This window comes from Strongylocentrotus purpuratus, unplaced genomic scaffold (genome assembly GCF_000002235.5).
Source record: "Strongylocentrotus purpuratus isolate Spur 01 unplaced genomic scaffold, Spur_5.0 spur5_contig_867, whole genome shotgun sequence".
Taxonomy (NCBI): domain Eukaryota; kingdom Metazoa; phylum Echinodermata; class Echinoidea; order Camarodonta; family Strongylocentrotidae; genus Strongylocentrotus; species Strongylocentrotus purpuratus.
The window spans coordinates 915,380-942,108 of NW_022145576.1; the positions used below are offsets into that span (position 1 = coordinate 915,380).

Genomic DNA, 26,729 nt, shown 5'->3' on the forward strand with positions numbered 1-26,729 from the left:
TCAACTTCCTCATTCCTTGCCCGATTTTGTTCAAATTCAAATCTTTTAAATTTACAATCAAATTCACTTTAGTATGAAGATTTTGGTTCCCTTTAATTTCGAAATTCAGAGGGGGGAGGGCCGCATTCTCCCCCAACTTCGGCCATGTATGATTTGATTTGATTTGCTTTTATTTCTGCAATTTTCCAAATATAATAACTGAATAACAAAGAACATCTACAAGCAAAACAAGCATTTGTAATAATGAAAAACAAAATGTACTTTGAAAACTGATTAAAAGAATCTCACATGTTTTTTAAAGGGATCGTGTAACAATGTTAAATCTGAGAAACACGGCCCTACGTGTTATCAGTGTCTGTGATATGGTGTAGTATTGAAGCCCTAAAAAAAATTGCGCTTCAAAATGATCAAGAAGTGCCTCAAAAAAGTAAAAGTCTTTGAGTGACCGGTTTTACCATACTCGTTTTTTGTTTCAGAATCTGAGACAAAGTTACCGGATCCCTTTAAGGGAAAGGTAATAAAAGGAAAATGAAAATTGTAATGACACGATCCCAAGGACTTTCAAAATATCAACCTAAGGCAATAGACGAGTTTACCAACATATTCAATTGTTATACATACTTTTTAAACAAAGATTGGTCTTGACAATCCGAAAGCTTGCTCGAGATTTGCCCGAAATATCAACAAGTAATTTCTGCAGACTGGATTCCGAGTATTGTAGTTCATTTCATTCATTGATAACAGGTTGATCGTCACTGGGTTCCCAGGAAGGAAACAACCATCAATTCAAATATTTTAATCGACCCGTCTATTTCGTTAGCTCTGTGTGTTTGTTTTTCGTGTGTTTCATCTGTATATTTCAATAGAGTATTTGAAAAAAAAAACCTGCCTTCGGTCGCAATGCTGTTATTAAGCAAGTCCGTATTATACAGTGCGTCAAAGAAAAAAAAGAAACCGAGAAAGATCGATGTTTAATCATAACTTATCACAATCAAAATTGATAATTATGACTGTATATTTCAATAGAGTATTTGAAAAGAAACCTGCAAACAATTTTTTAGACAATCAAACCCAAATGCAAAGCATGATGCTTAAGCAATATCTTGTTTTGTGTATAAAGTGACACAGATATTGAAATCATCACTGATAATTGTAATCACAAAGTAGGGTTAAATACCAATGTCTAAAAAATGTTATATATTCGCTTTGAGATTTCCCTTTGTAGGTGCCCTTTTTTCTCCAGAAAGTGGTCTCTTTTCTTTGGAAGTCGCTCGGCCGCCCCTGGATTTAACGAACTAGTTTTCACTGGTTGCCTGCCGTAGCAACAAACAGACTTGACAAAAGACTTTATGCATGGCGGATCGTGAAGTCTGCATGAAGTCTTTCGTCTTCTTTGTTGTTTGGGCAGACAGTAACTGGTGTTAACGTTAGTCATGTGATCTTGCCATAATGAATCACTACTTCAATTAATACCAAGGGGGCGGATAATTCTGAGCCTAAGAGAACTTCTGATACTCCACTTCAATTATTATCTCAGGGTCACATGGACACTTGATATGAACTCCATGGTGAAGGGTCTCTCTGGATATGTCTAACGGCGCACTCCGGTTTCTTAAGATCGTCCTCTTTGATCATCTGCTGGTTCTGTAACTTTCGGACAAGGTCAACGGGCGTAGGCTCTTTTATGAGGGTATAACTAAGACAGAAATATTGGTTTTAATTCGGAAAACAGAAGAGAAGAAGAAGGAGAAGAGAGAGAGAGAGAGAGGGGGGTGAAACTAGTTGTGTATTCTCAGTATTACTATCCGTGTTGCAACGTTGAAACTAGTCGTGTTTTCTCAGTATTACTATCCGTGTTGCAACGGTGAAACTCGATCACCACTTCCTGCCATCTCAGCTTCCTTTGATGGTGTCAAGTAGATAGAAAATAAGTGTAAACGCTGTAGGGAATCCTGGGGGTACAAGGGGTATTATGATGTACATGCCCCCTAACGGAATCTAAACACCTTCATACACATGTAAATGAGATATTTTACCGACATGTACTCGAGAGCCCCCCCCCCCCATCCTAACCTTGACCATAAAGTGCATAGGCATAATACGCAGTCAAACGCCACATGACTTTATATTCCGTTTTTTTTATATCTTATCTGAAATATTTTTCCATGGCGAAATTATCATTGTCGTTTAAAAATATGGTGTCCAACTTATATTCTACCACTCTCTTCGCTCGCTTGCAATATTTGAACATTTGAACTTTGATAATCGGGAGGGACGTCATCCCCCGTAGAAATCGTGTTTGTATGCCTATGCCCTCCACTCCCCCCCCCCCCCATCAAAACAATATCCTGATCCCGCCTCTGTATCACAGGACGTTTACCATAGTTTTCCCCGATCATTGCCGAGAGAGATTAGAACGGTAAGGAAAGTGAGAACAGTCAGCATCGTCGGCCGAGAACTGCTGGTTGAAGATTGAGCACAGTGGTTCAGTTGTTATTATGGTCGGTAATCTCCATCATATGTCGTGGTTTCTCGTGATCAAGATGATGTTGCTGACTTGTTTAGTAGCCTGTTTGCTCCCTACGTTAACGAATGCACAAGGTAAGCTAAAGATCAAATAAGTTATTATTCAACATACAATGTTTTTCTTTTCTTTTCGAGCAAGTGCATGAAGATTCCATGGAAGGATACACAATCGCTTCTAAAAGTGACCATCAGTCAAAAGGATTTGGTTTTATCACAGAGCGAATCCACCATGTGTTTAAGGTGTTCGCCTCTTCTCATCTCATATTTGATATTATTTGTTGCATTTATTATACAAAACAAAAACACATTGATGTTCTTGTCGATGATGTTTGATACTAGATACATATATTATCAGTTTATCCCAATCTAGAATTTAGAAAAGAAAGAACGAACAACATTGAATTCGGTATTCCGTGGTTTATTACTTTCCGAGCAGCACGTTCGAATAAAGAATCCGCTCAACAAAATCCAATAACCATCAAAGAAGCACAACATAATTATCAACATTTCATTGAGGGCTTCACACTGTGCAATATCATATGTTTAGGCCTCTTGAGCTGAGATTCATAGCAAGCGCTGCTCTTCCATTTTGATCGTACCTTTACCTCAACTTCATAGTAATAATAATAATAATAATAATGATAATAGCTCGTTCTTATATAGCGCTTTTCAGGACCGGAGGCCCTCTCAAAGCGCTTTACAGATAAGTATATTATTACCCCGGTCATTGGATTCAGGCTTACCCGCACACAATGTATGCACATTCTCCACTCCCTGGGGAGCATTCCAGCCAGGCGTCATTTTTACAAGCGCACACTCGCTAATCTAACCACATTAGCCTTCGCATCCTACCGGGTACCCATTTAACACCTGGGTGAAGAGTGGCAAATGTAGATCAATGTCTTGCCAAAGGACATTAGTGCTGCGGCGGGACTTGAACAACGGACCTTGTGATCCACAGTCCGATGACTTATCCACTCTTCCACAACACCTCGACATAGAACTCCTTTCATTTAAAATTTGTGGTAAGATGTATCAGCTCTCACTTCCTACCTAAGTATGATGGCAAGCTAAGATCAAGTACGGGAATAATGAACAAGGTCTATCCACGGCATACGCGCGACAAGATTTCCCATCTAGTCACAACTAAAATAATAATATTCAACAATATGCATTATTTTCCAATTGTTCCCAAGAAGATTAATTTTGCATCATCCTGGTACTTGTCAAGTGCCAGGCACACACATAAGGGCATTCTTGTTTTGTTTTTTTTAATCGTGAGCGAGCGAAGCGGCCAAGCAAAAATAAATGTTAAGGTGGTAAAATTTATATTTTTAATCAGCGCAGTAGATAATATATTAAAATAATTTATGCGGGCACCTCGTCGCAAAATACATGACTACAAAAATCAAATTTTCAGTCACTTTAATACACGAGTCTAAAGATATTCGGACATTTGTTTCCCTGAATTATCCCGTTTTTAAATATTGCGAGAGAGCGAAGCGAACGAGCGTAGCGAACGAGCGTGATAAAATGAAATTTCTATGCCAAAAATATATATTCGGACCCCTCGCTGTCAATGGGAAAGGTAACTCCTTGGGCAATAATGAAGGCATTCATGCACTTCGATGCCTGAAATCATGTTTTTCTTAAATGTTGAGAGCGAGCGAAGAGAACGAGGAAGAAAGTCAAAATACATAAAGAACGCGGTTTGTAATATTAAGTTTACACAAAATCGACGTTATCGAAAAAAGACTGCTGAAATTCATTAATAGCATGCTTCCGGATTCATTTAAATTAGACATTGATTAAAATAGGCATTGCATGTCAAATGAAAGCTCACGATCTAAATAAATTGAAACGTATTATATCTTTCCCCTAAAAAACATGCGTGACCACAATCAGACATTTAAAATTGAATCTTGGCATCCCCCCTCCCAATTAACGAAACCAAAATCATACAAACTGGGCGCTTAGATGATACGTAAGCGATTGAAGGAGTGTCAGTTCCGGATTCATATAACGCCGTTTCAACACACACTAGACGATCGATTATCATCAATGTTAATAATTTATTATCCATAAAATGAGTGAAATTAGGTCATGCAGTACCTTGGATCTGCAGTATTCATCGTCTGAATCCAGTGACGATAATAATTATGGTTTCGATGGGCCAGTTTTCAAATTATTCTGAATTAAAAATACGTGTTTTCATGTCGACTATGTTTGATCGTGGGTGGGTACATTCCATCGACGTAATGTTAGCGGAAGCCGTTGTATGAGACGAGTGTTACATTACTTTGGTCGTTTTATTGGTTTTATTTATTTATTTACATACCAATCACCATCACCATATTTTCACCATCATCAGTTTTTTATTATTATTTTAATCATCTACTTCACCCCGGCCTATCACGTTTTCTAACAAATGCTTATTGTGATGGTCCTTTTTCTTCTGCAGATTTATGACTGACTAATTCTTGATAGTGTGTTACAGGTACATTTTGTTTTAATGTCAACATTTCTACTATTATTATATCGTGTATACGTTCAAAGAAATTGTTCTATTCTGTATACGTTGTATCGTTGAAATGTTATGTTATGTTTTGCAGAAGAAAATTAATTCAATTCAATTCAATATAACTTTTTTCTCTCCAGGCAACCCAAGAAATGTCTTGCAGCATACGATTGAGAAAAAAAAATGCATTTGGCTTTTGTCTTTGTCCGTTCTTAATTAACTGTGGTTATCCAAACAAGGATTTCTTGAATACTGGCGATGGTAAAAATACATATTATTTATGCTAATCACTTAATTAGTGCAATGATTTCCTTCGTCCAGAAACCAACATTCGCCTTGTTAGTGGCTCTACGATCAGAGTAGGTCGAGTCGAGGTGTTGTACAACGGAGAATGGGGAACCGTCTGTGATAGTGGCTGGGACATGCAGGATGCCCGGGTAGTCTGTCAATCTCTTGGATTTGGTCAGGCACTCGAAGCTGTATCGGGTGCAGGATTCGGTGAAGGCACAGGGACTATTGTTTTGGATGACGTCAACTGCTCTGGAAATGAAGAGGACATTTTCCAGTGCGGAAATGCCGAACTTGGAATCAGCAACTGCGGACATGAACAAGACGCAGGAGTCCGATGTGCACAATTCCCATCAGGTAATGTTCTAATATCGGATTTCCTTTTTCAAAAAAAAAAAGAATGGAAAAAGGCAAACTATCACGATCGTAAACATCTTCGAAAAAAAAGCCTCTTCAATCACCTTTTACTGTAATCCAAACATGATTTTTGTTGTTGCAATATTTAGTCTCTGTTATTGTGTTAATTACACTTTCGACGATACACTCTTTAAACCTAAAGTACAAGAGCATTATTGAAAAGGGCTGAGGAGTAACCACATTTTCAAAATAGCTGGATATAGTTGGATCTAGAATGTCAATAAAATTAATCTATCATTTTGATAAAAGGGTCACTTTGAAATGGTGATTTATCACCCTTTTTTCGCTTAAACTTAGAAAATACCTCATATACAAAACATTTGTCTACCCTTTTGCCTCAACCCCAAAAAGCGTATTCGGTAGATGCGAATATATTCAGATATGCATGGATAACATTATCAAAATGCGTAGATTAATTGATTGTTGTTGTTGTTTTTATTGTGTGTGTGTTTTTTTTTGGTATTTTGTTTGTTAATTCGGGATGAATCTTCGAAAGATATCTTTGAGAAGCTTTTCACACACTGCCAGCTGTGCAGCTCGGATATCTTTGCCTCATCTCCCTTTCCCTCACTACCCTAGTAAAATGGTACAGTGACTTGTAAAATGTTTTTTGCGATGCCATTTATGTAGAAAAGATCACCACATTGGTTAACGCTCCTTCACGAACCATCACTATCTTCTTTCATATCATCAGCTAATATCCGTCTGATCAATGGGTCCAATCCTACCGAAGGTCGTGTCGAAGTCTTTTACAACGGAACATGGGGTACCGTCTGCGATAGCTATTGGGATGACTACGATGCTCAGGTGGTGTGTCAGAGTCTAGGTCTTGCTGCATTCGGGGTTGCTAATTTTAGAGCAACATTTGGAGAAGGCACGGGACCGATCTGGATGACTGAGACTAAATGTAAAGGAGATGAAATGGATCTCCTAGACTGCCCACACACTAGTCCACCCCACTACTGCGAACACCGCTATGACGCAGGGGTACAATGCAACCCAAGATGTAAGACATACTAATCATTATGATAACAGTAATATCAATAATTGTAATTACACTGTCGCTCATATAGTTGGAATATATTTTTTACTCTCAATTTATGGAATTATTTTGACAATGATTTATTCCCAATAGATCTAGATAATAGTATACATTCTCAGATTTTGTTGAACAATAATTTGCCATTGCTTGTTTTGCGTGACTGCTAAAAATGGATATCAACTATGGGACCTACGCCCTTAAGTCATAAATGACAGTAATGAGGATTAAATGCCCCACACAAGGGCACTAATATGGCACATCGACACAATATTTTGATCCTGGAGCCTCACATGACTGTACGCAGCGGGGGCTAGTGTAGGGAGCAGTTCCCACAAATTAAAAAAAGAAAAAGAAAATGCAGTAAATTATCAATAATTCATTGAATTCCCCCCCCCTCCCCTGGCCGTGCATTATGGCTCAAGGCATGGGCACACAGAAGATTTGTTTCTGTTGTGTACCGGGGGGGGGGGGGATTCAATGAATTATTGATAACTTATTGCATTTTATTCTTTCAAAAGGGCCGCTGGATTTTCAGCTACGATACACAATTGTATTCTGAACTTATTCATGATGTATAGGCCTACGTAGAAATGTTGGCATTGATCCAACAAAATGTAAGATAATTATATACCAGACATTCATAGCATAGTTGTATGGATTTAATTGAGTGAAGGCAATAAATTAAGTTAAAATTAATTTGATCTCTTTTTTGTTTTTAATGGGTGAATTTCAGCTTGATAATGGGATTCATCTTATCGTGTCATTTACAAATCAAAAGTGTCTTTTTGTTTGTTTTTGTGAACACCTATGGGACCTCTGAGCATGAACACAGTGGAATATGAGAATGTGATTATCTTTGGCAAGACATTTGTTTACATTTGCCACTCTCAACCCAAGTGTAGTAAATGGGTACCAGGTACTCCTTGTATTATTTATAACGCTGTAGGGCAGCTGGGCTCAAGCCAGCATAGGCCTAATATTAATACCTTGTAGGCGTCTCGATCATCCCCTGGCTTGAGCATCCCCTAGGATGGATGTGTGCTTGGTATAAATGTAATTAATATAATTATATGTTTATCATTCAAATTAATACCACCAGCAACACTTCGTCTGGTCGGTGGTTCGTCAAAGCTCGAAGGCAGAGTCGAGATGCAACTCAACGGCCAATGGGGATCTGTCTGTACCGATAATTGGGATCGCAACGCAGCCAACATCGTGTGCCGAAGTCTCGGGCTCGGGCAAGCTCGCTACATGTACTTTGACTCCGCCTTCGGTGAAAGTAACTTGACGAATGCTTATAACTTTGACTGCCAGGGGTTTCAGCCTAGCATCCTACGTTGCGGTCGGATTGGTGTCAATAACTGCCAATACAGACGTAACGCTGGTGTCCGCTGTTATGAAGGCATCTTAGGTAACATCCCAATAAACATTGAAAGGAATGAATAATGACAATAATTATGGAGATAATGATGATGACGGTAATAAGAGCAATAATGATTATGATAAGAACAACACCTGTGATTATAATAATATTGATATAACAATCATAACAATGTTTAATGATAATAAGAGACAAAACAACAATGATAATGATCATAAATCCAATTATAAATTAGTTAACAATAACTCTAACTACGAGGCATTTTTTAAATTTTGCATCAGCATGAATTTTGTAAAAAAGATTTCACAAACTACAAGAGTATGAGTAGATATTCTGAATGCAATGTGCTTGGGGCAGCAAAGGTAGATTCAGTTAACCTGAATGCGAAATATTATTATTTGTTTTGAGGTGGAGGCTCGTGGAGCGATATCTCCTCATGGTCCTACAAAGCTTAGCGCATACTTAGGATCCTAATTTGCTATCTAATTGAGCTCACAGTCGCAGAGCAATCAGATTGCAAAGGTCATTCAAGTAGACTCACAGCCTACGATACCAACATCCCACATGAAAGAAAGAGACCGACAAAACAAAGAAATAAATAAGAAAACATAGAAAAGACAGTTCCTAAAGGTCCACAAGCCCGACGGCCCACGAGACCGATAAAACAAAGGAATACATAAGGGAACAGATCTCGTTCTCGTGGGCTGTAGCCAGGATCATATTCTGATCGGATACATTGTTCTTGAGAGGTATCATCAGCATGCTCTAAGTTCAACGTAATTGTGTTGGTTCGTTTTTTTTGTTTTGTCTACAGCACCTGTTCGTCTTGCTGGTGGTCCATCGCTCCAAGAAGGTCGCGTCGAGATCCTTTACAACGGCGAATGGGGGACTGTCTGTGACCGTGGCTGGACTGTCTTCGACAAACCTTCCGACATAGTCTGTCACTCTATTGGACTAGGTAACGCCGAGGCAACCTATGGGGGTGGTCGTTATGAACAGGGTACAGGACCTATGGTTCTAGATGATGTATTTTGCCCAATTACAAGCGTAACTAGCATCATACAGTGCAGGAGCGAAGGTTTTGGAGTCGGTTACTGTAACCCCTCGGCAGAAGCTGGGGTACGTTGTGGAAGAAGCCCACAAGGTAAGAATCCTAATCAGTTGTCTTTGTAACTTCATGTAAAGGATCATTTACTTATGTTCACAAGCAGTTGATAATGTAATAAATCTGAACACTAGAATATAGATTACAGAACGTATATTGTATGCATTAAACTTTTCGACCAAGTCGACTGTGGGTGACAAAAGTAAAAGGTAAAATTATTCTTGAAAATAAGCTCAATTATACATTTGAAATATAGTGACACTTTGAAATGCAAAGAACTTTGACCGCCCATCGAACATTTACAAGATTTAATAGTCATTATATTCCTGGTCAGTTTAGTTTGTAGCGCACCTCAAATCTACATGATGAAAATAGAGCCAAGGGGCTAATGCCTCTAGCTAATATGTGAACTTTCATTTTTTTATAACTTTGCAAGCGAGCAAGCAAAAGGTCTGAAATTGATACTTTGTTATAATAGATAATCTTTACAAGCACTTGATAATAAAGATAGCTTATTTGTCTAGCTATAATAAGATCATTGCATGAATTATTTTAATTTCACAACTAAAAAATATCCACCACCTCTTACGCCTCCTGCACCCTCAAAACATTCCACAAGTGTTTCTATTCTAACTTTTCATCGGCGATAGAAACAAAACATAGACAAAATGAAGGGGTTATATAAGGAAAGGGATACATTTCTGCAGCTAAATGTTCAAGAATGCATATTTCTTTCCAGCATCAATCCGTCTTGCTGGTGGCTCGTCGAGAAACGAGGGGAGGGTGGAAGTTCTCTGGCAATCACAATGGGGGACTGTCTGCGATAATGGATGGGACCTGACTGATGCCAACGTAGTCTGTCGAACTCTTGGACTCGGTCCTGCACTCGAAGCCATCTCTTATGCTGGCTTTGGTCAAGGAGCATGGGCGATCGTTCTGGATAATGTGAACTGTACTGGGGATGAAGACAGCGTCTTCCAGTGCCAACATGCTGGTATGGGTGTCCATGATTGCGAACACGGAGAAGATGCAGGGGTTCGTTGTGCCCCTAGCCCATTAGGTAATCAGTAGTGTCCATTCTCTTTGGAGGGCTGTATGAATGTAAATGTTTGATGATTGTTTTACCCCACTACTAAGAAAACATGTGTATGCTTGTCAGTAGGCAACCAGGCAGGGGTCGAAGGCTTTAAGTACCCTCCGGGGGACTTGGTAATGCAGATTAAGGCCTCACTTAGAGGCACGAGCACATTGTCTTGGTATTGATCATGGGACCTCCCGGTCACGAGACCACTACCCTACCACCAAGCCTTCGCAACTTCTCCTTGGTTAGTTGGTTGATTTATTTTCCGTATAGAGAATACAAATTTTCTTTTACTAGTTTTACAAGGGGCCAAGTGGAAAAAATATGAAATTGAAAAAAAAATGAATTTAAGACTTCGATGGGATTTAAATAAAGATCTACAAACCGCCAAACTCAATAAACGAAGTATGAATTTATGATTATGGCTACCAAAAGAGAAATAGAACCCCCCCCCAAAAAAAAGAACTGATATGAGCCGATCGAATTAGCCTTACGATTAAGAGAACTGTGGTATATTAGTGAAGGCTCTATACTATCATACGAGATGCTGTTGGTTCGACCATGCTCGTTGCTGACATCGTTGGACAAAATGCGTTAGCCCAAACATGTCCCTCTATTTAAGTATTATACCTAGGTGTACATAGATACTTTGCAATGCTGGCGAAATAGTAATCGCAGGGCTGCAAGAAAAGCAGTTTCATATTATTAATACCGATGTGGCTATAGACCTACACTGCGTCAATAAGACCCAATTATTATCATATAACATTTTTTTCCCTTCAGGATCAGTACGTGTTGTCAATGGCTCATCAAGATACGAAGGCCGAGTCGAAGTCTATTACGACGGAAAATGGGGAACCGTCTGCGACGATTTTTGGGATGACACCGATGCTAGTGTCGTTTGTCGGATGCTTGGTTTGGGCGATAACGGAACTGCCGTCGGTTGCTCTACCTACGGGGAAGGTTCTGGAGATATCGTTCTTGACAATGTGAGGTGTTTGGGAAATGAGACGGATCTCTACTCCTGCCCCAGTAATCGTCCACTCCGACACGATTGCAAGCATTCGGAGGACGCGGGAGTGCAGTGTCTCAATACACGAGGTAAGTCGACGTTGTACATCTAACATTAACCCCATTGTATAAGAATTAATTATTATCAGAATGAAAACTTATATTTCTTTCAATTCTTACTTTTTAATTTTCTCTCAAGTCCAATCCATTCCACTGACAAGTATAGTGCCTTCAAAAAGCACTTCACGAATTTCATTTCATTATATTTTATCATTATATAAACTACATAAAAACAACAAAACTTGAGTTGTTTGAATACACGACAGTTACAACAAAAGTATTCAATAAAAATTAAAAATTTAATGTGTTTGAAAGATGTAACTCCCATTCGTTGATTAATTAAGATAATAGTTCTTCGTGTAATAAATATCACTAAAGCAAGTTTGATGCAAACGCTGATTGAATCCGACAGCTATTCGTCTTGTCGATGGGCCATCAAACAGCGAGGGTCGAATCGAGGTCCTCTACAACGGCATCTGGGGAACCGTCTGCGATAACTTATTTGACATGAACGCTGCCTACATCGCGTGCCGTTCTCTCGGCTTCAACTACGCCCTCGAAGCCGTCCGTCTTGGTGGGTTCGGGGAGGGCACAGGGCCGGTGATTCTTGATGAAGTTAGGTGCTACGGGCCTGAAGAGAACCTTTTCCAGTGCATGCATAGACCGCCTCTAAACGCCTATTGTGGACACTGGGAAGACGCTGGAGTACGTTGTGCCGGAAGCACACCAAGTAAAGTCTCTCGAGATATAGTTTCATTCATTTCATTTTTGTATTTCACTCTCTTTTAAACAACATCAAAAATATTTATATTTATATATACATGTTTGTTAATTATCAACATAGGATAAAAGGAAATGGGGAATTATGAAAGCCAAAACTGGCTTGATGAGGATGATCCCCAAATAAATACTTAGCATAAACAAGATACAAACTTATTTTATATAAAAACATAGTACATACATTCACAACAGAGGACAGAGGAAAGATAAAGATAACATAAGGTAAAGACAGTTACAGGAAGATAAGAAGAGAGAGAGAGAAGATAAGAAGAAGGAAGTTACAACTTGAATTTTACATTCTACATAATAATGACAATTTCATTTTGTTCCGCTTAAATAACCCTTATACATATATTTGAAGCGTTTCAATATATTGCACTGTTTTATGTCATGTGGCAAACTATGACAAACTAATGGGCCATGGAAAAATATGTAATCTTTAGAGGTTGAAGTACGGTGTAAAGGTAAATGAAAATCAAGAGCGTGTCTAGTACTATATTTGTGGATTTGACAATTCATTGAAAAACATTCCCTAAATGAATCTGGTCAAGGTATATCTTTCAAGAGCATGAACATAAAAGTGGCAAAATTAAAAATATTATGTCATGGATTTGCAAGATTTGCATCTGTTTCAAAAGAGGATTACTATGACAATATAAGGAAATTCGAATGAGTTATTATACGTAATACTCGTGTTTGTAATTTGTGTTAGTTCAATTTAAAAAGAATTTGTAAATGTCAATTCATTTATGGAATGCAATGACGTCAACCAAAATTAATTACCGGAATTAAGTTAGTTAAAACAAACACTGAATACGCGTAAAACCTCTGCATGAAATATTCAGGCACTTTTAATTGTCTTTACCTGGACTTCAGATCACTGTGAATATATAATTTAGTCACGATTTTGTTTTCTTCCTTGGATGATATTTCAGTTATTTCACTTTTTTGGGAATATATGTATTTGTGATAACCGTGAATGTTTATTGTTTACAGCACCCATCCGTCTAGTTGGTGACTCATCTAATACCGCAGGACGAGTCGAGATATCTTACAAAGGACACTGGGGGACAGTCTGTCATGATGACTGGGACAATGACGATGCAACTGTGGTGTGCCGTAGCCTGGGTCTTGGTACCAACGGAATAGCTTACAGGTATGGTACAGTACGGTAAGGTATGGTGTGGTATGGTGTGGTATGGAACAGTAGGTATGGTATGTTGTGGTGCGATATGGTATAGTATGGTGTGATATGGTAAGGAAGGTGTGTTTGGTATGGTGCGGTGCAGTATGGTATGGTATGGTGCGGTACGATGTGGTAAGGTTATGGTATGGTGTACAACAGTATGGTATGGTACGGTATGCTACGGTGTGGTATGGTATGGTATGGTACGGTGTGGTACGGTTATGGTATGGTATGGTGTGCAACAGTATGGTATGGTACGGTGTAGTATTGGTATGGTATGGTGTGGTATGGTACGGTATGGTATGGTGCGGTATGGTATGGTAGGTTATGATACGTTATGGTGTGGTGTGCCTTTGGTTTGGTATGGTATATTATGGTATGATGCGGTATGGTATGATATGATACGTTATGGTGCGGTGTGCCTTTGGTTTGGTATGGTATAGTATGGTATGTGCGGTATGGTATGATTTGATATGCTATGGTGCGGTGCGCCTTTGGTTTGGTATGGTGTGGTATGGTGCGGTATGGTATGGTATGATATGTTATGGTGTGCCTTTGGTATGGTATTGTATAGTATCAGGCGCGTACACAGGGGGGGGGGGGTTTGGGGGGTTAACCCCCCCCCTTTGGTATTTTTTGTGTGTAAACCCCCCCTAAATTTCCCTAAAACCCCACCCCCCTTTTGGGTGACCTCAAAAAGATGACCTTACCCCCCCCAACGGAGCAAAATGTCAAATTTTCAAATTTCGATAACAAAAAAAAAAAAAAGTAACCTCTTACCCCCCCCCCCCCCCCGCTTATTCAGCGGTCGGCTGAGTCGTTGCGATTTTTTTTTGGGACCAAAAAAAAAAAAAAGTGACCTCTTACCCCCCCCCCCCCCCCGCTTATTCAGCGGTTGGCTGAGTCGTTGCGAAATTTTCGGCCCGATTTATAAATGTTAACCCCCCCCCCTTGAAAAAATCCTGCGTACGCGCCTGTATAGTATGGTATGGTGCGGTGTGGTATATGATACGTTATGGTGTGGTGTGCCTTTGGTACGGTATGGTAGGTTCTCCGACATTTGGTCCGGCGACAATTATTTTTTGGGTATCATTTATATGGCAACATACACCAAGATAAAATAATATATTCATATACAAAAGAGGGAGAAAACAAAGATTGAAAATACTGGATGTGCTAGCTTTGTTGCTTGGGTATAGAAACAGGTAACTTAATAGCAATAACCCTGACCAAGCTAGCGCAACCAGGGTAAAAAAAATATTGATAAATATCATGAATAGTATAAAACAAAATAAAAAGAATAGTCCTTGCTTGGTTGGAGCTCGGTATTCAATTTTGATCGTTGCTTTCCGTACGGATTTGGGACGTAACTTGTTTCTAGCTTTATTTCGTTGCGAGTTGGTTTGAGGTTAGGGTTAGGTATAGTGTTGAGTCAATTGTTGAAATGGTTGCAGGAAAAAGTGTCTAATGGTATGTTATGGTATGGTACTGTATGGTACGGTATGGAATTTACTTACCAAATCATAATATGAAAGAATACGTAACTACTTATCTGGGGCATGCTCCAAGCGTTCTCTTCAAACAGGGTAACAAAAGTTAATCCTGAAGCACTCCCATCACTTTCTGAGTGACTATTCTAAGTGAGACCTATCCATGTTTTATAAGATCTGTGGATATTTAGCAACTATCCAATTGTATTGTTAATGTTCAGTGTTATCTGAGGTATGGACATGTATCGTGAATATTTTTATATTGTAACGGAAAATAAATCAACTCCAAACGAATAAATACAGGTATCATCACTTTGTCGAGGGTTCTGGAGGGGTTGTCCTTGCTGAACTTGTGTTCATTCTAGGTTTACATATAGCACACTGATTTGATATTTAATCAAATCAAATCAGGTATGGTCACTGTGGCGATGGTCTAGGAGAAGTCATTCTTGCCATATTCCATAATATAAAGCAATGGCTAAACAATTATGTAGGCCTATGCATGTACGTCAGTAACCGTGATTTTGTCATTTAAATTTGAAATTTAATCCAATCAAATCAGGTATGCTCACTTTGGTGAGGGTTCTGGAGATGTTATACTTTCCAATCTCCGATGTACTGGTGATGAATCGGATCTTATGGCCTGTCCCAGCACTGGACCGCTCAACAACAGGTGCCTACATTTCCAGGATGCCGGAGTACGCTGTCGCTGAGGTAGTTTTCTTAAAACATTTTCTTAAACCAAAACAGCTCTACTAAATTATTTATCAATCTTGGTAGTACTTTTCATGTGAAAGATTCTCCTTCTCCACTTTCATCACTTGTTGGGTTATATTGGATATGGTGAAAGGGATATCTCGTTTCTCCGAAGGTTCATATTACGAAAAGTTGGTTACTCCGCAGGTTCATTATCCCGTAGGTTCCTTAGTCTGAACTTGAAATAGGGTTCTTTATTCTGAAAATGAAGGTTCTAAATTTCGAAAGATTGTCGTTATTCTGAAGGTTTGTAATTCCTCAATGCAATAGAATCACATTATTTTTTAGGAATTCCGATCCTTCGGAAGGGCACTCAATTAATGAGAGAGAAGATAATTCAGTTAGTTTTCAAGATTAAATTTCGGATAAATTTGACTGCGCCGCTTGCAAAATAAATTGGAAAGATTTTACGTCTCATGTTGATACGCACTTAATTTCTTCATAGAGTTATGTGTTATGGGCCAACACCTGTGAGTTCACGGAATGACTTACGACGCTGCGATAGGGCTACACAGAGACGCAGAAAAGTGATCACCCAATACTGTGCTTTGCTCAATGATCACAAAGCAATAAAAGACTAGCTTTTTTTTCTCCTTTGTTAAAATGTTTGAAACTGTATTTAAAAAAACAAAAACAATTTGAATGACCCCGAATAACCTCATTCTATTATTAGATATAAATATGGCATTGTAAATATGGTATTCGATTTTGTTACCTCTTTGACAAACGCACAAATATGAACTTATTTTCAAAAATGTCAATTTCTTAAGAATCTGTTTTCCTTCGTTATGTATTGTCTTTTACCACTTTGTTTATTCATGTTTAAATTTCCAAATTGTAATACATTACCATTAACGTAGTTCAAGTCGTATCAACAATTATAATCGAACATTTATCGTTGATCAATAAGTATTACAGCTGGAAAAAATATTAAAGGTAATACAAAGTTTTGGTAGGGGGTCATGAATTTAGTTCAAATGAACATATTGGAAGCATATGCGATCCTACAATATTAAGTGATCGTTGTCGCTGTTGAAAGCGAGTCTAAAAATATAAAATTGTTAATAAAAAACTCTTTGTTTTATAGCTCCCTCTCAAGGTCAAGATATAAATTAAGCTATAAAACACTGTTTCTTGACTAAAATCGACCGATTAGCTATTCCCGTTTTGAAATTATGTATCACAAACCACATATTATGAAATGTTCATGGTCGCAGCTACCATTGTATGGCAGTATAGGCGCTATTTGAAATTTTTCAAAATTTAAAGTAGAATTTTATATTCCTTTTTTTCCCGAAAGCAGAAGTGTTTTAGGGGCTAAATTTTATAGTGCTTACAATACATCCACAGAGGCATCCAAATATATCAAAATTTTAAAGAATCGTTATCCAGCCAATTTTCAAAATATCCCAAAACTTTGTATTACCTTTAAAAAGATGAATTATGACAATTCATTACAATTTATAAGGACTCAGGTGTACGTAATTGATAAGTGACTTGCAGTTGTCAAAGTCTCTATGTTAAATATTTTTTAGCAGATGTAAACAAACATATTGTCATGATCCTTCAATTCCTTTTTAACAGGTTGAATCTTTGGACTTGTAATACATCCAAACATCTTCGTCATGATTTACACTTCGAAATTTATGATATCATGAATTCATGTAGAAAAATATTTAAAGTGTATTTGTGAATAAAGTCTGTCAATTGTATGTTACTACAGAAGTGATTATAACTGTCTCATTCGTATATCTTATATATTTGGTTTTGTGACTGAAATGTTTCCTTTAAAGGGGGCCTCCATCAAACGTGTCCAATTACTGACAAAGGGAATAGTAAGTAAAAGAGAGGAGAGAGTAAGAGAAAAGAGGGGTGAAACAAAGAAAGGGAAAGAGGGCAAAGAGGCAGAAATAGAAAGCGAGGAGGGAAATAGAGAATAAAAAGAGGGGGATAGAGAAGGGCGATGGTGTGAGAGATTATTTATTAGTGCATGTGGGGTTAGAGAGGGTGACGTTTGTGGGCAGAAAGAATGGGGAGCGATTTGTAAGCTGTTGTCATACTCGGAACAGTATAGCAATTTTTCTTCTCTCATGCAGATTATTTCCATTACCAATGTAACCGTATATCTGACTTCGTGAGTATTTATGGTTATTTAAGTGGAAATTAAAAGAGTTGAAATTAGTAGAAAAAAATTGAACAAAATCAGTCAAGGAATGTAAAAAATAAAGTTTATTTTAATATATATGTATAACTTGTCACTAGAGGGCAATATTTTATTTGATGACATAATTTGGGCCTATGGACGATTCTCCATGCCTTTTGACCAAGGAATCTTACCATTCTTTCATTTTCTTCATATTCATTCGTGTTCATGATTCAAATTCTTAAAATGTCAAGTAGAATATAATTCTGCATACTATATCTTTCTTTTTTTAGGGGAGTAGGTTATGTCAATCACAAAAAAGAAGGAAAAACATGAACTTTGAAGTACAGGACTGGACAGTTGTCAATAAATGATGCACCAAAATAAATATCGCACTCTAGTCACAAGTTATTTCAAAAACTTTTAATTTCATTATCCCTTCCCGATTTTCTTCAAATTGTCACTGGTTTAATACAAATCTTTGAACTTTTACAACCAAATTCACTTAGTACGGAGATTTGGTTCCCTTTAATATCACAATTCAGAGGGAGGGGGGCTGAAGGAATATACAGCCTATCCCAATTTCAGCCTTGTGTCTCTATGGTCGATAGCATAACAAGTACTTGTTTAATAACTTTGTACTTTGAAAACTAATAAAAAGAATCTGACATGGTTCTGATAAAAAACGAAAATTGTATTGATACGAAGCACTATCGTAACGACTTTTAAAATACCAACCTTAGGCAATTTCATTAGCTCTGTGTGTTTGTTTGTGTGTTTTATCTGTTTATTTCAAATTTTTAATACGGTGTTAAGAACCATGCCTTCAAGGGCATGGCTGTTTTTCAACAAGTCCTAATCATGTACATCTATTGAAATTGTCATACATCACAAAGACGTATTACATCTTCTTAACATGAGGATTTCTTTTGGCAGTGTAAATAGGGTATACAAATTGTCATTGAGCTGATTTCTCAACAATTTTTGCGATCATGTCGCAAATGGTCTCTGAGTATGATCAGTGCAATGCCAAAATTGATTTACAGCAACGAGCACTACGGGTTGGTTAGCACATACCAGTAACTGGTGTTTACTAAAGTCATGTGATCTTACCATGATGAATCACTACTTCAATTAATACCAAGGGAGGACACTTATGAGCCTAAAAACCTTTCGATACTCCACTTCAATCATTATATCAGGGTCACTTGATATATGAACTCCATGGAGGAGGTTTTCACTGGATATACATGTATAACGGTGCTCTTCAGTTTCTTAAGATCGTATTCTGTGATTATTTGCTGGTTTTGTTCTTTCCAAACAAGGTCACGGGGCGTATAGGCTCTTTTATGTGGGTATCACTAAGACGGAAATTTAGGCTTCAAATGGGAAAACAGGAGAGACGAAGAGAGAAGGAGAGAAGCAGGGGATAAGAAAGGGAGGGAGAGGGAGGATGGGGTAAACAGATCAAACGAAATGTCTTTATATGATATAAATGTATGCCACAAAAATCAAAAGACGGGGAAGTAACGAGATAGGGAAGAATTAGTAAAATCGAAAAGTAAATAATAATGAGAAAGAGAGAGGGTTGTCAAAATATTTAAATTATTTAAGGATTCTATGGTTAATATAAGAATATAGAATATCACTTCCCATTTGCAGATCTGTCTTGTAGGAACAGGGCGAGAAATTCATTCAGAATCGATGGTTTACAATAATAATGAGTTTTAATTTTTTATAAACATTGCGCTACATGTCGGTAAAGATTATGCAGACAATCGCTCGAATATATCAACGGGATTTTGTATTATCGGCAAAGTCTTTTCATTGAGGTTATTATGTATCATAATGGATCAAGATTATTCCTCTATTTCAATGGGATACATGCACACTTTAGAGGTTGTTGCAACCTTTTTTTTTTGGATTACTATCTGCAACGATGAAACTAGATCACCACTTCCTCACACCTCAGTTTCCTCGATGGATTCAAGTGGATAGCAAATAAGTGTATCATTACTGTGGGGTATCCTGGGGGACAAGGGGTATTATGAGGCACATGATCGCACATCCCTCCCCCTAACTGAATGTAAACACCTTCATGCACATGTAAATGAGAAACTTTACCGACGTGAACTCGTGAGCCCCCCCCCCCCCATCCTAACCCTAACCACAAAGTGCATAGGCATAAGAGCAAGTCATACGCCACCTAATATCCTTTGTAATGGCGCAATTATGATCGTCGTTAAAAATATGGTGTCAAAACTGTTATTCTACTCACTCTCTTCGCTCGCTTGCAATATTAGAACACTTGAACTTTGATATTCGGGAGGGTCGCCGTGCCTGTATGCCTATGGCCTCCAGAAAATGTGACAATTCCCCCCCCCCCCCCTGCTAGTCACCGATTTTTCTTTTTGCCTGTACGCTCACCACTCCCTATCAAAAAAAATATCCTGACCCCGCCCCTGTATCACAGTATGGTCACCCTAGTCTTCCGAACCATTGCCGATCGAGATTAGAACGGTAAGGAAAGCGAGAGCAGTCAGGACCGACCCCCGAGAACTGCTAGTTGAAGAGTGAGCAAAGTGTTTCAGTCGATGAACACACTTGATTGGCTAATCTCTATCATATGTCGTGGTTTCTCGTGATCAAGATGATGTTGCTGACTTGTTTAGTAGCCTCTTTGCTCTCTACATTAACGAATGCACAAGGTAAGTTAGAAAATATTTAACAAGTTATTATTCAACAAACAATGTTTCTTCTCTTTTCGAGCAAGTGCATGAAGGGTTCACGGAAGGATACACGATCGCTTCTAAAAGTGAGCATCAATCAAAAGGATTTGGTTTTATCACAGAGCGAATCCACCATGAGTAGGTATGCGCCTCTTCTCATCTGATACCTGATATCATGTGTTGCATTTATTATACAAAACAAAAACACATTGATGTTCTTTTCGATGAGTTTTGATAATAGATACATGTACTTATACAAATTAACAGTTTATCCCAATCTAGAATTTAGAAAAGGGAGAACGAACAACATTGTATTTGGTATTCCGTGGTTTATTACTTTCCGAGCAGCACGTTCGAATAAAGAATCCACTCCACAAAATCCAATAACCATCAAAGAAGCACAAAATAATTATCAACATTTCATTTAGAGCTTCATACTGTACAATATATGTTTAGGCCTCTTGAGCTGAGATTCATAGCAAGCGCTGCTCTTCCATTTTGATCGTACCTTTACCTCAACTTCATAGAACTCCTTTAATTTAAAATTTGAGGTAAGATGTCTCAGCTCTCACTTCCTACCTAAGTATGATGGCAAGCTAAGATCAAGTACGGGATTAATAAACAAGGTCTATCCACGGCATATTCGCGACAAGATTTCCCATCTAGTCACAACTAAAATAATAATATTCAACAATATGCATTATTTTCCAATTGTTCCCAAGAAGATTAATTTTGCATCATCCTGGTACTTGTCAAGTGCCAGGCACACACAGAAGGGCATTCTTGTTTTTTTTTTTTTAATCGTGAGCGAGCGAAGCGGCCAAGCAAAAATAAATGTTAAGGTGGTAACATTTATATTTTTAATCAGCGCAGTAGATAATATATTAAAATAATTTATGCGGGCACCTCGTCGCAAAATACATGACTACAAAAATCAAATTTTCAGTCACTTTAATACACGAGTCTAAAGATATTCGGACATTTGTTTCCCTGAATTATCCCGTTTTTAAATATTGCGAGAGAGCGAAGCGAACGAGCGTGATAAAATGAAATTTCTATGCCAAAAATATATATTCGGACCCCTCGCTGTCAATGGGAAAGGTAACTCCTTGGGCAATAATGAAGGCATTCATGCACTTCGATGCCTGAAATCATGTTTTTCTTAAATGTTGAGAGCGAGCGAAGAGAACGAGGAAGAAAGTCAAAATACATAAAGAACGCGGTTTGTAATATTAAGTTTACACAAAATCGACGTTATCGAAAAAAAGACTGCTGAAATTCATTAATAGCATGCTTCCGGATTCATTTAAATTAGACATTGATTAAAATAGGCATTGCATGTCAAATGAAAGCTCACGATCTAAAGAAATTGAAACGTATCATATCTTTCCGCTAAAAAACATGCGTGACCACAATCAGACATTTAAAATTGAATCTTGGCATCCCCCCTCCCAATTAACGAAACCAAAATCATACAAATTGGGCGCTTAGATGATACGTAAGCGATTGAAGGAGTGTCAGTTCCGGATTCATATAACGCCGTTTCAACACACACTAGACGATCGATAGCTGAATATTATCATCAATGTTAATAATTTATAATCCATAAAATGAGTGAAATTAGGTCATGCAGTACCTTGGATCTGCAGTATTCATCGTCTGAATCCAGTGACGATAATAATTATGGTTTCGATGGGCCAGTTTTCAAATTATTCTGAATTAAAAATACGTGTTTTCATGTCGACTATGTTTGATCGTGGGTGGGTACATTCCATCGACGTAATGTTAGCGGAAGCCGTTGTATGAGACGAGTGTTACATTACTTTGGTCGTTTTATTGGTTTTATTTATTTATTTACATACCAATCACCATCACCATATTTTCACCATCATCAGTTTTTTATTATTATTTTAATCATCTACTTCACCCCGGCCTATCACGTTTTCTAACAAATGCTTATTGTGATGGTCCTTTTTCTTCTGCAGATTTATGACTGACTAATTCTTGATAGTGTGTTACAGGTACATTTTGTTTTAATGTCAACATTTCTACTATTATTATATCGTGTATACGTTCAAAGAAATTGTTCTATTCTGTATACGTTGTATCGTTGAAATGTTATGTTATGTTTTGCAGAAGAAAATTAATTCAATTCAATTCAATATAACTTTTTTCTCTCCAGGCAACCCAAGAAATGTCTTGCAGCATACGATTGAGAAAAAAAAAATGCATTTGGCTTTTGTCTTTGTCCGTTCTTAATTAACTGTGGTTATCCAAACAAGGATTTCTTGAATACTGGCGATGGTAAAAATACATATTATTTATGCTAATCACTTAATTAGTGCAATGATTTCCTTCGTCCAGAAACCAACATTCGCCTTGTTAGTGGCTCTACGATCAGAGTAGGTCGAGTCGAGGTGTTGTACAACGGAGAATGGGGAACCGTCTGTGATAGTGGCTGGGACATGCAGGATGCCCGGGTAGTCTGTCGATCTCTTGGATTTGGTCAGGCACTCGAAGCTGTATCGGGTGCAGGATTCGGTGAAGGCACAGGGACTATTGTTTTGGATGACGTCAACTGCTCTGGAAATGAAGAGGACATTTTCCAGTGCGGAAATGCCGAACTTGGAATCAGCAACTGCGGACATGGACAAGACGCAGGAGTCCGATGTGCACAATTCCCATCAGGTAATGTTCTAATATCGGATTTCCTTTTTCAAAAAAAAAAGAATGGAAAAAAGGCAAACTATCACGATCGTAAACATCTTCGAAAAAAGCCTCTTCAATCACCTTTTACTGTAATCCAAACATGATTTTTGTTGTTGCAATATTTAGTCTCTGTTATTGTGTTAATTACACTTTCGACGATACACTCTTTAAACCTAAAGTACAAGAGCATTATTGAAAAGGGCTGAGGAGTAACCACATTTTCAAAATAGCTGGATATAGTTGGATCTAGAATGTCAATAAAATTAATCTATCATTTTGATAAAAGGGTCACTTTGAAATGGTGATTTATCACCCTTTTTTCGCTTAAACTTAGAAAATACCTCATATACAAAACATTTGTCTACCCTTTTGCCTCAACCCCAAAAAGCGTATTCGGTAGATGCGAATATATTCAGATATGCATGGATAACATTATCAAAATGCGTAGATTAATTGATTGTTGTTGTTGTTTTTATTGTGTGTGTGTTTTTTTTTTGTATTTTGTTTGTTAATTCGGGATGAATCTTCGAAAGATATCTTTGAGAAGCTTTTCACACACTGCCAGCTGTGCAGCTCGGATATCTTTGCCTCATCTCCCTTTCCCTCACTACCCTAGTAAAATGGTACAGTGACTTGTAAAATGTTTTTTGCGATGCCATTTATGTAGAAAAGATCACCACATTGGTTAACGCTCCTTCACGAACCATCACTATCTTCTTTCATATCATCAGCTAATATCCGTCTGATCAATGGGTCCAATCCTACCGAAGGTCGTGTCGAAGTCTTTTACAACGGAACATGGGGTACCGTCTGCGATAGCTATTGGGATGACTACGATGCTCAGGTGGTGTGTCAGAGTCTAGGTTTTGCTGCATTCGGGGTTGCTAATTTTAGAGCAACATTTGGAGAAGGCACGGGACCGATCTGGATGACTGAGACTAAATGTAAAGGAGATGAAATGGATCTCCTAGACTGCCCACACACTAGTCCACCCCACTACTGCGAACACCGCTATGACGCAGGGGTACAATGCAACCCAAGATGTAAGACATACTAATCATTATGATAACAGTAATTCAATAATTGTAATTACACTGTCGCTCATATAGTTGGAATATATTTTTTACTCTCAATTTATGGAATTATTTTGACAATGATTTATTCCCAATAGATCTAGATAATAGTATACATTCTCAGATTTTGTTGAATAATAATTTGCCATTGTTTGTTTTGCGTGACTGCTAAAATGGATATCAACTATGGGACCTACGCCCTTAAGTCATAAATGACAGTAATGAGGATTAAATGCCCCACACAAGGGCACTAATATGGCACATCGACACAATATTTTGATCCTGGAGCCTCACATGACTGTACGCAGCGGGGGCTAGTGTAGGGAGCAGTTCCCACAAATTAAAAAAAGAAAAAGAAAATGCAGTAAATTATCAATAATTCATTGAATTGCCCCCCCCCTCCCCTGGCCGTGCATTATGGCTCAAGGCATGGGCACACAGAAGATTTGTTTCTGTTGTGTACCGGGGGGGGGGGGGATTCAATGAATTATTGATAACTTATTGCATTTTATTCTTTCAAAAGGGCCGCTGGATTTTCAGCTACGATACACAATTGTATTCTGAACTTATTCATGATGTATAGGCCTACGTAGAAATGTTGGCATGATCCAACAAAATGTAAGATAATTATATACCAGACATTCATAGCATAGTTGTATGGATTTAATTGAGTGAAGGCAATAAATTAAGTTAAAATTAATTTGATCTCTTTTTTTTTTTAATGGGTGAATTTCAGCTTGATAATGGGATTCATCTTATCGTGTCATTTACAAATCAAAAGTGTCTTTTTGTTTTTTTTGTGAACACCTATGGGACCTCTGAGCATGAACACAGTGAAATATGAGAATGTGATTATCTTTGGCAAGACATTTGTTTACATTTGCCACTCTCAACCCAGGTGTAGTAAATGGGTACCAGGTACTCCTTGTATTATTTATAACGCTGTAGGGCAGCTGGGCTCAAGCCAGCATAGGCCTAATATTAATACCTTGTAGGCGTCTCGATCATCCCCTGGCTTGAGCATCCCCTAGGATGGATGTGTGCTTGATATAAATGTAATTAATATAATTATATGTTTATCATTCAAATTAATACCACCAGCAACACTTCGTCTGGTCGGTGGTTCGTCAAAGCTCGAAGGCAGAGTCGAGATGCAACTCAACGGCCAATGGGGATCTGTCTGTACCGATAATTGGGATCGCAACGCAGCCAACATCGTGTGCCGAAGTCTCGGGCTCGGGCAAGCTCGCTACATGTACTTTGACTCCGCCTTCGGTGAAAGTAACTTGACGAATGCTTATAACTTTGACTGCCAGGGGTTTCAGCCTAGCATCCTACGTTGCGGTCGGATTGGTGTCAATAACTGCCAATACAGACGTAACGCTGGTGTCCGCTGTTATGAAGGCATCTTAGGTAACATCCCAATAAACATTGAAAGGAATGAATAATGACAATAATTATGGAGATAATGATGATGACGGTAATAAGAGCAATAATGATTATGATAAGAACAACACCTGTGATTATAATAATATTGATATAACAATCATAACAATGTTTAATGATAATAAGAGACAAAACAACAATGATAATGATCATAAATCCAATTATAAATTAGTTAACAATAACTCTAACTACGAGGCATTTATTTAATTTTGCATCAGCATGAATTTTGTGAAAAAAGATTTCACAAACTACAAGAGTATGAGTAGATATTCTGAATGCAATGTGCTTGGGGCAGCAAAGGTAGATTCAGTTAACCTGAATGCGAAATATTATTATTTGTTTTGAGGTGGAGGCTCGTGGAGCGATATCTCCTCATGGTCCTACAAAGCTTAGCGCAAACTTAGGATCCTAATTTGCTATCTAATTGAGCTCACAGTCGCAGAGCAATCAGATTGCAAAGGTCATTCAAGTAGACTCACAGCCTACGATACCAACATCCCACATGAAAGAAAGAGACCGACAAAACAAAGAAATAAATAAGAAAACATAGAAAAGACAGTTCCTAAAGGTCCACAAGCCCGACGGCCCACGAGACCGATAAAACAAAGGAATACATAAGGGAACAGATCTCGTTATCGTGGGCTGTAGCCAGGATCATATTCTGATCGGATACATTGTTCTTGAGAGGTATCATGAGCATGCTCTAAGTTCAACGTAATTGTGTTGGTTCGTTTTTTTTGTTTTGTCTACAGCACCTGTTCGTCTTGCTGGTGGTCCATCGCTCCAAGAAGGTCGCGTCGAGATCCTTTACAACGGCGAATGGGGGACTGTCTGTGACCGTGGCTGGACTGTCTTCGACAAACCTTCCGACATAGTCTGTCACTCTATTGGACTAGGTAACGCCGAGGCAACCTATGGGGGTGGTCGTTATGAACAGGGTACAGGACCTATGGTTCTAGATGATGTATTTTGCCCAATTCCAACGTAA

General features: G+C 38.2%; 2 protein-coding genes across 2 annotated transcripts; both read left to right on the forward strand.

The window, feature by feature from the left end:
* Positions 1–2,498: 2,498 nt before the first annotated feature.
* LOC576389 (deleted in malignant brain tumors 1 protein) lies at positions 2,499–16,632 on the forward strand. Its single transcript, XM_030974846.1, has 10 exons — positions 2,499–2,601; positions 5,366–5,689; positions 6,444–6,755; positions 7,891–8,202; positions 8,987–9,316; positions 10,017–10,337; positions 11,142–11,459; positions 11,842–12,159; positions 13,206–13,365; positions 15,448–16,632. Exons 1-10 carry the CDS (start codon positions 2,499–2,501, stop codon positions 15,596–15,598), a joined length of 2,649 nt encoding a protein of 882 aa, XP_030830706.1. The 3' UTR covers positions 15,599–16,632.
* Positions 16,633–22,295: 5,663 nt separating this feature from the next.
* On the forward strand, positions 22,296–26,729 carry LOC115920012 (deleted in malignant brain tumors 1 protein-like). The gene is made up of 5 exons (XM_030974852.1): positions 22,296–22,313; positions 22,856–23,201; positions 23,954–24,265; positions 25,397–25,708; positions 26,494–26,729. Exons 1-5 carry the CDS (start codon positions 22,296–22,298, stop codon positions 26,727–26,729), a joined length of 1,224 nt encoding a protein of 407 aa, XP_030830712.1.

Coding starts and splice junctions, on each gene's coding strand:
- LOC115920012 (XM_030974852.1), top strand. Junction 23,202..23,953: donor ATGTGCACAATTCCCATCAG/GTAATGTTCTAA, acceptor TCATATCATCAG/CTAATATCCGTCTGATCAAT. Junction 25,709..26,493: donor CTGTTATGAAGGCATCTTAG/GTAACATCCCAA, acceptor TTTTGTCTACAG/CACCTGTTCGTCTTGCTGGT.
- LOC576389 (XM_030974846.1), top strand. CDS start 2,499: ATGGTCGGTAATCTCCATCATATGTCGTGGTTTCTCGTGATCAAGATG. Junction 5,690..6,443: donor ATGTGCACAATTCCCATCAG/GTAATGTTCTAA, acceptor TCATATCATCAG/CTAATATCCGTCTGATCAAT. Junction 8,203..8,986: donor CTGTTATGAAGGCATCTTAG/GTAACATCCCAA, acceptor TTTTGTCTACAG/CACCTGTTCGTCTTGCTGGT.